Raw genomic sequence first — 12,394 nt, 5'->3', positions numbered from 1 at the left:
GGAAGCTGGCTGGTAGATGCCAACGTTTGTGTTGTTGGGTCTGGATCTGAACCATCCACCTGGGACATATCTTCTAATAACAAAAACAATGAGTCACTGGAACAGTTCCTGGACCTCTCAGGGAGACCCTGGGACCTCCACCTTGGAAGGGCTTCTCAAAGAGGTCAGGCAATAAATACCAAGCCGTGCTTGAGCTGTGCTAAATGCAGCCTGAGGCCAGGGGAATGGACTCTGAATTTAGGAGATCTTTTTCAGCCCTGAGAACCCGTGTCCCTCTAAAGATCCCTGTGCCTGCTTGAGCACTTAGAGCCAGACATTAAAGGTAGGTGAGATTTTTAAAAGCACTAATTGTCAGCTTTACTGACTCCCCCTGGAGTCAATAGAGAAACTCATTGATTCCAAGTGAAGCAGAATGCCTTTGAAAAGCAGCCTCTAAGTGCTTTGCTGGACAGAAGCCTCACACCACCAGGACTTGGCCCGTGGCTTTCTGTAAACAATTTCACTGAGCACGAGGAGTCGGAGCATGTTTGTGCAAATAGAAGTGCCTGATGGAAAAGTGATCAATTTTATTGAGGGAAAGCTCAGATGTTTCCAAAGGAAAATACAACTTGGTGTTTTTCACCTGAGACCTGAAAGAGGAAGCAAAAATAACAACCACCTTCTCCTCTCTATGGCAATTAACCCCAAAAATCTCATGAAAGATGTTAATGCTCATCATCTTTTCATTTTTAAGACTGCTGGGGGAAAATATTTCACCTCAGCATAAGCCTATGTTATCATTAAAAACTCAGACTGATCTCCAGAGAAACCACAGCATCATGTCCAATATATCTTTTAAAATATATATGCCTAACTGTAAGATGAACTGACTCCTCTGAAATTATCTGCTAATATTAAAAAAAACCCTCCATCTTGTCTGTTTTTCAGTGGCAGCTATGGCAATTTGTAGCTCTCCACATTTGTAATTTAATACTCAGGGCACAGGTAATCTTGGTGATAAAATCAAAGGCCAGATATTCTATTAGCATGTTACATGCAGTTATGTCACCAAATAATTCAGGAACTTGTACATAAAAATGCAGTTATCAAAAAACTAATCAAATATACAGTCAGAATGAAAAAAGAGGATGTGAGTTATTATGCATTACTTTAATAAATAACACTTCTTTTTTTCCTATTAACTAACAAATGGAACAACTCACTGTTTAATATCACTGAAGGGTTTTGGTGTATTTGAATCTGGATATTTTGAATCTCAGCACTCAATTTTTCCCCCACTAAGTCATATCTCATCATTTGATGCAAAAACAAGCTTCAGCTCCTCCTCTGATATAGGACAGCAGAAAATTGTTATGTATGTATAACTCAGAAAAGTGGACATGCTCTGCTCTGAAGAGGCTCAAGCCTGAGACAAGATGAAAGGTGAAAGGTGTCCCCTGGAGATGGATGTCCCTCCAAGTTAAGTCTTCAAATTGCTATCAGAGGAATCTAGGAAACAAACTCTGCCTTTCTGTCTGAGTAGCCACTGTCATCTCTCAGGATCTGTAAAGCTGTTCTCAGCTCTGTTTCCACAGGAAAATAAAAATCCTTTCTCAATGGAAATCCTGTTGGAGAAAACTTTAAAATCCCCACAAATCTCTGCTAATAGATTATGCTTTAAAACTTAAAGACAAAAATTGAGACAGGTACTGGTTTCAAGTACCTAATGAATCTCTTTGAATTCTGTATTTGGACACACAGTTCCAATGAAAAGTACTTTTCTTTCCCAGTAATTTCCCTGATTTCCATTACTGTGGTATTGGAATGAGGAACCAAATTCTAGACCCAGATATATATTTTTTCTTAACACTTCCATTCCTGAATTCTCATTTCTAGCTCCATGTGGTGATGAGTTTTAATACATATCCCTGCAAGTTTACCACATATAATTTGTTTAGATTGATATTATAGTGTATAATAGAGTGGGTGGAAAAGCCTTTCTAACCTTAAAGATCTGTGAGTGAGAATCTGAGCAGTTCTTTCGATGTTTTGAATATTTTTAACATGTAATTGCCAACATCTGTTCAGGATTATCACAGAGAGAATCTACCATGCATGGTTTTTGCTATCTTCTCTACCTTGTCATGCAGGTTGGAGATGTTAAACACTGAGGCTGAATGAGACCTGTCCATAGATAATGCTCAGAAAGAAAGTTTTGTTGCATGGTTAGTCCTCAGTGGACTCAATTCTGCATAAATTACTTAAAAATATTTTTCTTTTAATAATAAGAGATTATATAAAGATCTTCTTTCAGTACCAGATGTGTAGTAAAACTGATTTTTCTTCTTTTTTTTTTGTGAAGAGGGGAGAAATCATATTCTTGAAAATATGAGAAAACATGAGTTGAGGAAATGCTGAACCTACCTAAATAAACACTGAAATACTTTCCAATCTCTTCAAGGCCCAAAATTTCAGCAGTGTTTCTATCACATGCAAATGGATAAACACCATGACAAATTAGGCTATCTGTGCCTGCAGTCTTGAAACATCAGCTCATAGCACAGATTTAGATTCCTCTATCGATGTGCTCTTAAACATGAATATGCATTTTGAGGTCATTAACCTTCCATTTCTAAAAATCAATATACGAAGGTTTTAAAAGATTTTCATTGACATCTTCATGGGGTTCACAGATGAGCACTTTATGTGTGTGATTCACAAGCCACAGTTCTTACTGCAGCACTTGTGAGCTCTGCAGTTTTGGAGGCACTCTCATTCCTTCTGCCCACAAAAACCATTTTGGAAAAACATGTAAGAAAAAGTGTATTCTATTGACAGGTCACATTCCCTACATTCCTCCATTTCCTGATCAGTATCTATGGTTAAGTCTTTGGTAATTACAGTGTTTACTACTGGAAATGGCATGTAGGCTTTAACTGCAGCCCGAGTGTTTAACCTGATTTTCACCTGAAATGACTGAGATTGTTTTCAGCGCCCGCAGCACTCTGAACGTTCGTAAGGCTGAGACATTGCCCAGGTCCACAAATTCAGTTATGTATCTGTAACAAGGGAAAGTCACACACAGACAATGACAAAACACCAGCCAAAAAAACAACAATCAAAGGGACAAAGAGAGACAGAGAAAGAATCACTTGTAGCTGAGAGCCAAAACGTAAGGATCAGGGCGTCTTACCTGGGATTACTGAAATAGTTTTTAAAGCTCTCAATACCCTGAAAGTCCGAAGAGGTGAAACACTGCCTACATTCACAAATTCTCCTACATACCTGTAGAATTAAGTCACAGTTATTTGGAATTATACAATAGAGTATGAGACTTGTCTGAATGTAGAAAGCATTCATACGCAGTGGGAGTGAACGCAGCCAAATGAGAGGTGCATCCACTTTTCAGGCTGCTCTTTGATGCCATTTGCCCCAGGTTTTTATTAGTGCACATCATTTCAAATGCCACTTGAACTATTAAACTTTTTTATTAGGCATCCATCCTTTAAAACTACTGGGTGAACTCTGTGATTGTGCTGTTCAGCCATAAATACTTTAAAGATTTTACCATCATGTAGTTGAACAAAAAAATAAAATTCTTTACATTATTGGAAATATTAAGAGTTATTTTGCTGCTTCAAATACTCAAGCAATTTTCACATAATAGCTTCTGAAAACTACATATAGGACAACATAGCGAAATAGTTCAAACATTTCAACTGGGTTATTTTGTTTAACATGCTGTAGTTCTGTGGTAAAGCAAATTTTGGTTTCAAGAGATGCTTTAAATTGTATTTTGTTTTATATTTCAATTTCATGCCCTTTGGCTATGGGAAGATGGAGTCTAAATGAATATAACTGCCATCCTACTAAAAATTCTTTATCATTAAAATACCAGTCCCAGCTGTTCCCTGCCATGCCTCTCTTGGTCATCCTGGAGACTCATCACATCCGAGCTAAATGTTCCCAGGAGGGAGCATTCCAGTCATGGAACGAGCTTCATTTAATCAGTGTTGTACAAAATTATTTCCTCCCAGTCAGTATGCAGAAAAGCATAGTCACCACTGTATCCTCAGAAAAAAAGAGGTCTTGGACCCTTGAATTTTGCTTCTAAAATTCTACCAGATTTCATTCAACTGCCCTACTTCTTTGGGGCCTCTGTTTCTGCTAAGTGTTAGAGAAAAAACCTCACCTGGTTATTTAAAAAAGCCTGCTTAAGTGGCCTTTGTCCAAAGGCCCCTGGGGAGGACAAAGCTTCCTCTCCATATCTACTAATCCAGATTATAGCCTGGAAGAACAACATTGCTTCTCTTCATAATCTCACAGGGGAGTCTGGGCAATGATTTACCTGTTTCCTCCCCAGCTTTACCCTGTGTTTCTCTCCCAAATTCTTCTTTAGCATGAAAAGTGGAGGAAAAAATAATTTGGGGAGAAGCACTAGGATGGGAATATGGTTTTGCTGACCAGAGATTTGTAAAGACATATTATTAATATGTGAACAAGCATATGAAGCAGATAATACTGCTGCTTATAGTCAATTAGGATTTATTTTGGTCTTTTGTTTTGATTAAAATGCTGCTGACCAGTTCTTCTGTACCAGGGAGTGAGAAGTAGCTGGAATTCCTATGCTGAATTTTCCCATTAGCCAGGGAATTGCTTATTGCCTTTAAGATTCTGACAGGGCACTTCCCAACCCAGAGCTGCCTCTCCCTCATCTGTCCTGGAAAGAGGAAGGCACTAGTCTGAGAGAGAGATTTCATAATTTCCTTTGAACCCATCCCTGACCCCAGAGAGGGTCACAAGCCATGGTTGTGTCTGCTGGCACAGGACAGGAGAAAAGCCCTGGAGACCTGCAGCACATCTTATTCTCCAGTGTGCTATTTAAAAGAATTCTCTGTGGCCAAATCTGTGCTGTTTCTGCCCAAAAGAGAAGACAAGAAGCTATTTTGCAACAACTCTAAAGCAAATTATGGTCTTCCCACTGCAGAACCCATCAGTGAAATAACTGTATTTTCAGTTAGCTCAAAAGCCTCGGTCCATCTGAATCTCATGGCCCCTTATCAGGCTCCTCCATTTTGAATTCCCAGCCCATCTTTGTTTGCAGATACAGAAATACCTCTGGCAGCACAGAGGCTACAAGCACAGACAACACCAGAGTTACCTGTGTGATCCATCTTACTTTAAATTACTTGCAAATTGGATTTGTATGAAGGCTAAATCGTATCAGAATAGATTCCATTATCCAAGTCTCTGTACTATCTGCTGCTTGCATTCTTGGGAAGGAGGTTTCATTGTACATATGAAGATCATATTGCAGCCACTTTTAACTCTCTCACTGCTGCCTATGGGCTCAAAGAAACACTTTTCCATTTCTTTTTTTAATCCAGAATTCCATTTATTTTTCTGCTTTTAAAAGCTTGGTATAATATGCCTTAAAGTAAGAAACAATAGAAATGGATCCTGGTTCTGAAGGAAAATAGTTTTATATTAAGAAGTCTGCTAGTTCACAGATGTAGGTCCCCCTATTTTAGGGATGTTCTAACTAAGATGTGAAATATCATTTGGAAAGAAAATGAAAATGTAGTTAGGAGAGAAAGCACAGAATCCCAAACCTCTCATAAGAATTTAAGGATTTTTCATGATGCTTGGGCTGGAGCACTGAGTGGCCATTCAAGTTTAGATATAGACAAGAAAAAAAGAGGGGCAAACCCACAACCTGTGGGCACCAAATCCTGGTTCCTACCAAGAGGGAGTGAATGACTCCCCTGTGGGTTACTGTCCACCTCAAGGTCTGGGCAAACATTTTCATCTTTCCTGCTCCCTACGTCCCAAACATCCAAAGACGGTGTAGAGACAATTTAAGGGGTGTTCAGACCATGTCCCCCACTGACTGTTCAGACCTGAATTTCAGTCTGAGATGCCCCCAGAGCTGGGGGAGATGCTTCAACCTCTGCCCAAGCTCACAAGATGAAGAGAAGCAGATTCATGATGAAAGCTGGAAGCTGTGGCTCCTCTTGCCCTTTTCTCTGCTCCTTTCTACCCTCCTGTCAGAAACCTCCTTCCTTCTAGGAAAGTGAGAACCGATGCACAGAAATTCTCCACACAGTGCTGAATTCTGAGACCTACAAATAAACTCACATCCTAACTAAAAAACCAATGGGTGATTATGCCCTGCTTTTACCACCTGCCTGATGGACAGGAGACAGGAGAGCAGGATGGTGACTCTGTGGTGTTGTCCTGCCACTAAAAGTTGCAGGAGAATTGCACTTAGCAATGCTTGAGGAAAAGTTTAGCTGTGAAAAATACCAACTGTGTGCTGACCTCCAAAAGATTCTCCCCATCTGTACTGATTTGTTTTTTTAAAGGCTTATCATAGTGGCCAGATGTCAGTTCAGCCAAATCCATAGGAATGCAGCAACAGATACCAGGACCTGGCCTAGGGCTGGCTTAGATCCAAAGCCTACTGAAATAACTGGGAGTGCTCCTGAGCAAGTTCACTTAGGATTTACACACTTTCAAGCTGTTCTGCTGCTAAGAACAACAGAATTATAAAATATCTCAAGCTATGGGAAGGGACCTATAAGGATCAAGTGGGCAATTCCCTGTTCCTCACTGGACTACCAAAAACTAAACCAGAAGACCAAGAGCATCATCCAGTGTCTCCTCGAATACTGGTCTTGATCCTTGTGTCCTGATAGAGTTGTGCTTTCAACTTCAGCGGCCCTCACTGGTGTTTTAGTTAATTTTGGTTGAATATTCTCTCCTGATATTGGTTCCATTCAAATTTCACAGCCCCTGGAGTTCAGCTCAATCTTGGTGTTAACACACTTGAATCACACTTAATGCTGTGAATTATGGGGGTTAAAGATAGCAGCAAGAACTAACCTAAACCCAGAACTGAATACAGGTATCATTAAGCAGGAAAAAAAAAACCAAAAAAACAGGGAGATCAGATCAGATACTTCTGTGTTTAGGAAGTGGAGCCTTTCATGCATCTCTACCAGCTTTCAGTTCAAGACGGCACTCATTGTTTGCACAATTTTCTCTTTTGTGACAATGAAGAAATGTGGATTTCTCTCGTAGCTGGAGTACTGACAGTGTCAGACCTCTGCCTTTGGCTAGAGCTTGGGCTGACCCTGAGTCCCCTGTGAGTGCTGGCTGACTGCTTCTCTACCCCTGTGTATTTTTAGCTGTCTGGATGTTGCAAATCCATCACCTTCTTCACAGCACCAGAACCCCACATGCCCTCAATGAACTCTAACAATCTAGGCAGAAGCATACAGCTGAAGGGAAATATAATGGTGGGGGCCAAATTTCTATTTCCAAGATATACAACAAGTTTCAGAGGACTACAAATTAATTCTCTGTAGTAAAATAGTAATTACTTTCCAGGTGAAAAGGGTTTGTGAAAACAGGGATGTGAAAACAGCCCTGATGATGTGATGGATAGATAGAGTATAAATAGGGATTTAAATACGTGGGTATTCAGTCACACTTACAACACTTTCTATTCAGGGGTCTGGAGCTTCCCAAAACTACATTAGATAGGCAGATATTATTACAGATATTTTACAAACAGATCTCTCTGTGGAGCACAGAGAGTGTAAATAATTTCTCCAAAATTGTGTGGTGAATTCAGAGAACAGAACTGAGAATTCCTCTGACTTCTTCCTCTGAAACCACTCAGGATAAAAATCCTCCTTCCTAATACACTTCAGACTTTTCTCATTTTCAGTCAAATTTGAGTGAAGAAAAAAAGAAGCAACATCCAGACAACCACTTAAAAAGTTCTATTGCATATAACTCTCTTGAAAAATATAAAGGAGTGCTACTTACGCCATAACAATAACACTGAAATCCAGCCAGTTCCATGGATCCCGAAGGAAGGTGAATTCTGTCATGCAAAATCCTCTTGCCAATATTTTTATCAATGACTCAAAAGTGTAAATGCCAGTGAAAGTGTACCTGGGGAACAGAGTGGCCAAAGAAGAAAGAGAATTAGCAAGCAGCAGACAGCTGAAACTGCAGGGGCACAACTCTGGGGTTGCTCGTGTGAGTCACAGCTGCAGCACTGGGCTGAGCATGAACAGCCTTGTGTGTGGAACAAGGAACAGGTAAGGCAGCAAAATATTCAGGACAGTCTCAGAATGAAGATAAGTTCCAGCACAGGGTGTCCCTTGATGAAGCCTCACTCATTAAGTCAAGCATGGATATGACACTGCTGAGCTGGGCTGTGGGACTTTTGAACCTCTGACATCTTCAGTGGAGCAAGAGTGGATTAGGGAATCATGGAATGGTTTGGATGGGAAGAGATCTTAAAAATCATCTCCTACAACCCCCTTGCCATGAGCAGGAAACCTTCCACTAGACCAGGCTGATGAGAGACCTATCCAACATGGTCTTGAGCACTCCCATGGATGGGAAATCCACAACCTCTCTGGGCAGCATTATGTCACACTCCTTGTTTTTCCAGCTGGGAGGAGAGTGGTTGTTCCCTTCATACCTCTCATCTCTTCCTGCCCAAGACATTTTGGAGATTAAAAAAATGCCACCACTTGTTTTTATGAGCTAGAAAGTCCTTCAACTTCCTTTGTGTTTATCTATCCCTGGCAAATCCCACTAGCCTTGAGGATTAAACAACAAAATGCCCTCACTGAAAAATAATTGAAAAACTCCCACCTGACTACTGTATGTAGTAATTTTTACCTGCCTGACAGTAAAGGAGACACAAGGATAGTTTTTTTTCCCCCTAGTAAATTAAGTTTTTACCAACAGCCTCTTGACTGTGACGATCTGGACTAGAACACAGATCTTACCTTTCATAATAAAGATGACACTTGTAATAAAATTTAGCCAAATCTCTGTGGAGGACAGTAATGCCTCTGATTTATAGCTCTCAGATCTGCACTCACCCAGGACTCTACCTGTCATCAGAGAGAGAGTTCAGGGCATACAACAGCTCTTTTTTAATGCTGCTGCCCACGACACCTAGCCCAACGGACTGGGTATTCTAGGCCATATCTTAACAAAAGAAATAAATGTTTAGTGTCTACTATGGGCATTCCCTACTCCTTTTCTCCTAATGAAGATGCAGATGATACCAAAGCCTATTAAAAAAACTCAAACACCTCAAATTCACTAAAACACAAATCTCATAAGTCATGATGTGAAGGGCTGTCACTGGAAGCACTGGCTTGTGTTTTCTGTTCAGTGCTAAACATCAATTGGTGCCATCACGCATTAAAAAAATTGTAACACTTCAGATTCCTGTTTGGTAGAAAAAAGGTGTGAGCAATTGAAAGTGGCTATATAAGGAAGAGCATTATGTATAAAATATATTTAGCTCTATTACACTGAACTGCAACTGGTCAAATACACAGATATCATGCCCTCCTGCCATTGTGTTACACTGTAGTGCTTCACACAGGTTATAAAATCTCAGAGTGTTTCATCTTAAAATGGGGATTAGCCTGAGAGTTTGGGTGCAGCAGTGGGCATTAAATGTGTCTCACAGCTCCTCTTTGACCCTATACCTGAGCATTATCTTGTACCCAATTTTTTCACAGCTCCTATTTAGCTTTGCTCTGGTATTTCGAATATAGGTCACCCATGTGACAGTCTCTTCAAGCATGTGTACTTAGTAATACACACAGAAAACACATGCAAAGAACTAAAAAAAATACTTAACAGTACATAAGCTCATTAAAATGATAAAGCACTTGTATTTATTCAGCATGTCAGATGGGTTTAATTGATTGTATAATCATCGTCTAATTCTAAATGGATCGGGGAAAGTCCTCCAGCAACTGAACAGCTTCTTTAACAACAAAAGTCAGGGTACTTAAAAAAAAAAATTAATGGGGGAAAGTTGAATTGATTCCTTTTTTTTTCAAAATGGTAAGAAAAATGCTTTAAAGGAAGATCTAGGACAAATATTTGCACAAGGTTATTCTTCTATCCCTTGTGAGTCTCTGAAACAGCAGAACAAAATGGATTAAATGTATCTTCTCCAAATCCAATATTAATCAATTTGAATTACAGTTCATTGGGTTATTTTGCTCCTCCAAAGTACTTGACTTTGATTTCATTCCATGCACTTGAGGAGGAAAAGCTGAGACATATGAGGGGACATAGGAGAAGGGGAAACATGGAAGGATTCACTCCATGCTGCATGAGTCCATCTGCATTTCTGCTCTATGTTTTCTGCATGCTCTGCTTGATGCATTGATAAAATCATCCAAATTCTCCTGCTTGCAGAAGACACAATATTATCATTTATGGCATTTCCCTCCAGAATGTTTGAATTCCCAGCTGTACACCAACTGGCCAAATTTTGATGAGATCATCACGTGGATGAGATGTCTGATTCAGCAGAAAACATTGTGGCAATGGTTATGAAAGTTTTCAATAGGAAAAGGACAACATCAGGGGAAAGGACAGCCACAGACATACTTGAGGGTACCACACTATACATGAAACATCCTGGGATTTGGATGTTATTGTGATGGGATGAAATATTTGGTTCAGTGCTGCCTATAATTAGTAATTTATGGCCTAGAAGATGTGCCCTGCATGATTTTATGGAACCTAAATAAGGGCATTTTACTGTCTTTTCTTACAGCCCTGGGTAGACCAACCACCAAGCTATGAAGCAGCAGATGGCATTTATCATATGTCAGTCAAAAATATAAAGTGTGTTCTGATTGGTTCAATGAGCCAAAATAATTGTTTAATGCACTGTAGGTTGATTAGCTTGTGCATCTGGTATCTGTTTCTAAAAGGAATATTTTTAAGCAACTTAAAGAAATGAAATGGGTTTTCATTTCACTGAGGTCCCTTAACCTCTTTAAAAATTTGTTTTAAAACCCACAACAACAAAAAATAACCCCCTTCATGCAGCACCTTTGCTATTTTTCCTGAAGGCTTGTCAATCTAAAAAGACAGGAATTCTCATAGAGGTGTTCCTAGATAATTTAATGCTCATAAAGTATTCCTGCCAATGATTACAGGGGAACACTTCTCATGCTGTGCTCAGTCCAAAAGGAAGTTTTACTTCCATTAAGTTTCAGATCAAGGATAGAAGTCAGTCAGTTCAGGAACTATTCCCTGAAATAATTCAACTTAAGCTCCATCAGCCTATTCTGATGTGTCCAACCATCAAATCTGTTGCAAGGGAACTGTGGAAGGCTGACAAGTTTCACACAGGGTTGTCCTCAATACGTGATTTCATCCAGATGTGGCATAAAAGGTGCCTTTGGCAATAAGCATGAGATTCATGGACTAAAAATATTTACTTTGCTTACTAAGGGAGTTTTCACAGGCTAAAACAACTACCTGGAAAAACATTTTGTGAGGGCAGACACCACAGTCAGTACTGCTGGAAAGAAATTGGACAATAGGAAACAAGATGCAAACAAGAACACAACAAAAGGAAGAGGAAGGCTGAGGTGAGGATGGGGCAGCTGTAAAGGAAATACTTACTCAACATATTTATTCCATGACGGAGTCTCTGATTGTGCCATGAACACACAGTTAGTTAAAATAGTGCACATAATAAACATACTGAACAATGTAAAGAGGCAAATTAAGGAAAACAATACATTTGATACAAGATTTCATAAATTTTTGTCTTTTCACACAAGATGTGACAGCTCAATCACAATTTGCAAGTTGCCTCAAGAACTATAAGCATTTGTTTGCAAGCGCATAAGGAGACAAATCATTATATAAACATAGAAAAATGAGGGAACCTTCCCTGCTTTTTTATTTTTCTTTTCCCATATCTTTTAAACATACTTTATACAGTAAACAAAAGTCCTGACTCTGCAGTCCTTTGAAAGTACAATACCCCAAATTTACAGCTGTGCTGGTCAGATGACAATGTGCATAGGTGCACAACTTTGTATGAAAAGAGGGATTAGTCTCATTTAAGTATCCACAGAAAAACCTGTGTCTGCAAATTCCCACTTCATTTTTTATCCTGAAACATTTCTCAGGCAGTAGGGGAAAGTTACAAATCTGGTCTTTCTAATCTCTTTAATGGGCTTGAGGTCTCGTTTCCAGCATAAAGTTTCACCAAAAGCAAGTATGAGTTTCAGAGCACTAATTTTAAGGCTTGGTCTGCAAATGTGCTGGGCAAATAGGCAGCCTTGGTCTGCAGGGCTCTCTGCCTCTGCTGAGGGACCAGATTCCCTATTTGGAGGCTAAAACAACCTCCCAAGTGCACAGTTCACACACTTGGCTGCTAAGCTGAAACCATAAACATAAAAAGCACCCTAAATCAAATTCCTGAAATTGAAAACATAATTCACTGGATGTCTCTCCTAAAAGTACATGCCACTTTCTGTAAAAAAATTACAAAATATGATGGGATTCTTCTGCATCAATAACTGGTCCCATGCAACCAGGAAAATCT

General features: G+C 39.6%; 1 protein-coding gene across 2 annotated transcripts in view; it reads right to left on the bottom strand.

The window, feature by feature from the left end:
- Positions 1-12,394, bottom strand: part of LOC135443558 (sodium channel protein type 5 subunit alpha-like) — a 214,421-nt gene that overhangs the window by 154,377 nt on the left and 47,650 nt on the right. For both annotated transcript variants that reach the window (XM_064703849.1, XM_064703850.1), the window contains 3 exons: positions 11,461-11,551; positions 7,816-7,944; positions 2,947-3,038 (listed from right to left, as the gene is read on the bottom strand). In XM_064703849.1, coding sequence (XP_064559919.1) covers positions 2,947-3,038; positions 7,816-7,944; positions 11,461-11,551 — 312 coding nt within the window. The remainder of the gene's footprint in view (positions 1-2,946; positions 3,039-7,815; positions 7,945-11,460; positions 11,552-12,394) is intronic.

The sequence above is a fragment of the Zonotrichia leucophrys genome, chromosome 2, assembly GCF_028769735.1.
Source record: "Zonotrichia leucophrys gambelii isolate GWCS_2022_RI chromosome 2, RI_Zleu_2.0, whole genome shotgun sequence".
Classification (NCBI taxonomy): Eukaryota; Metazoa; Chordata; class Aves; order Passeriformes; family Passerellidae; genus Zonotrichia; species Zonotrichia leucophrys.
This window is presented reverse-complemented; position numbering and strand designations above follow the sequence as displayed.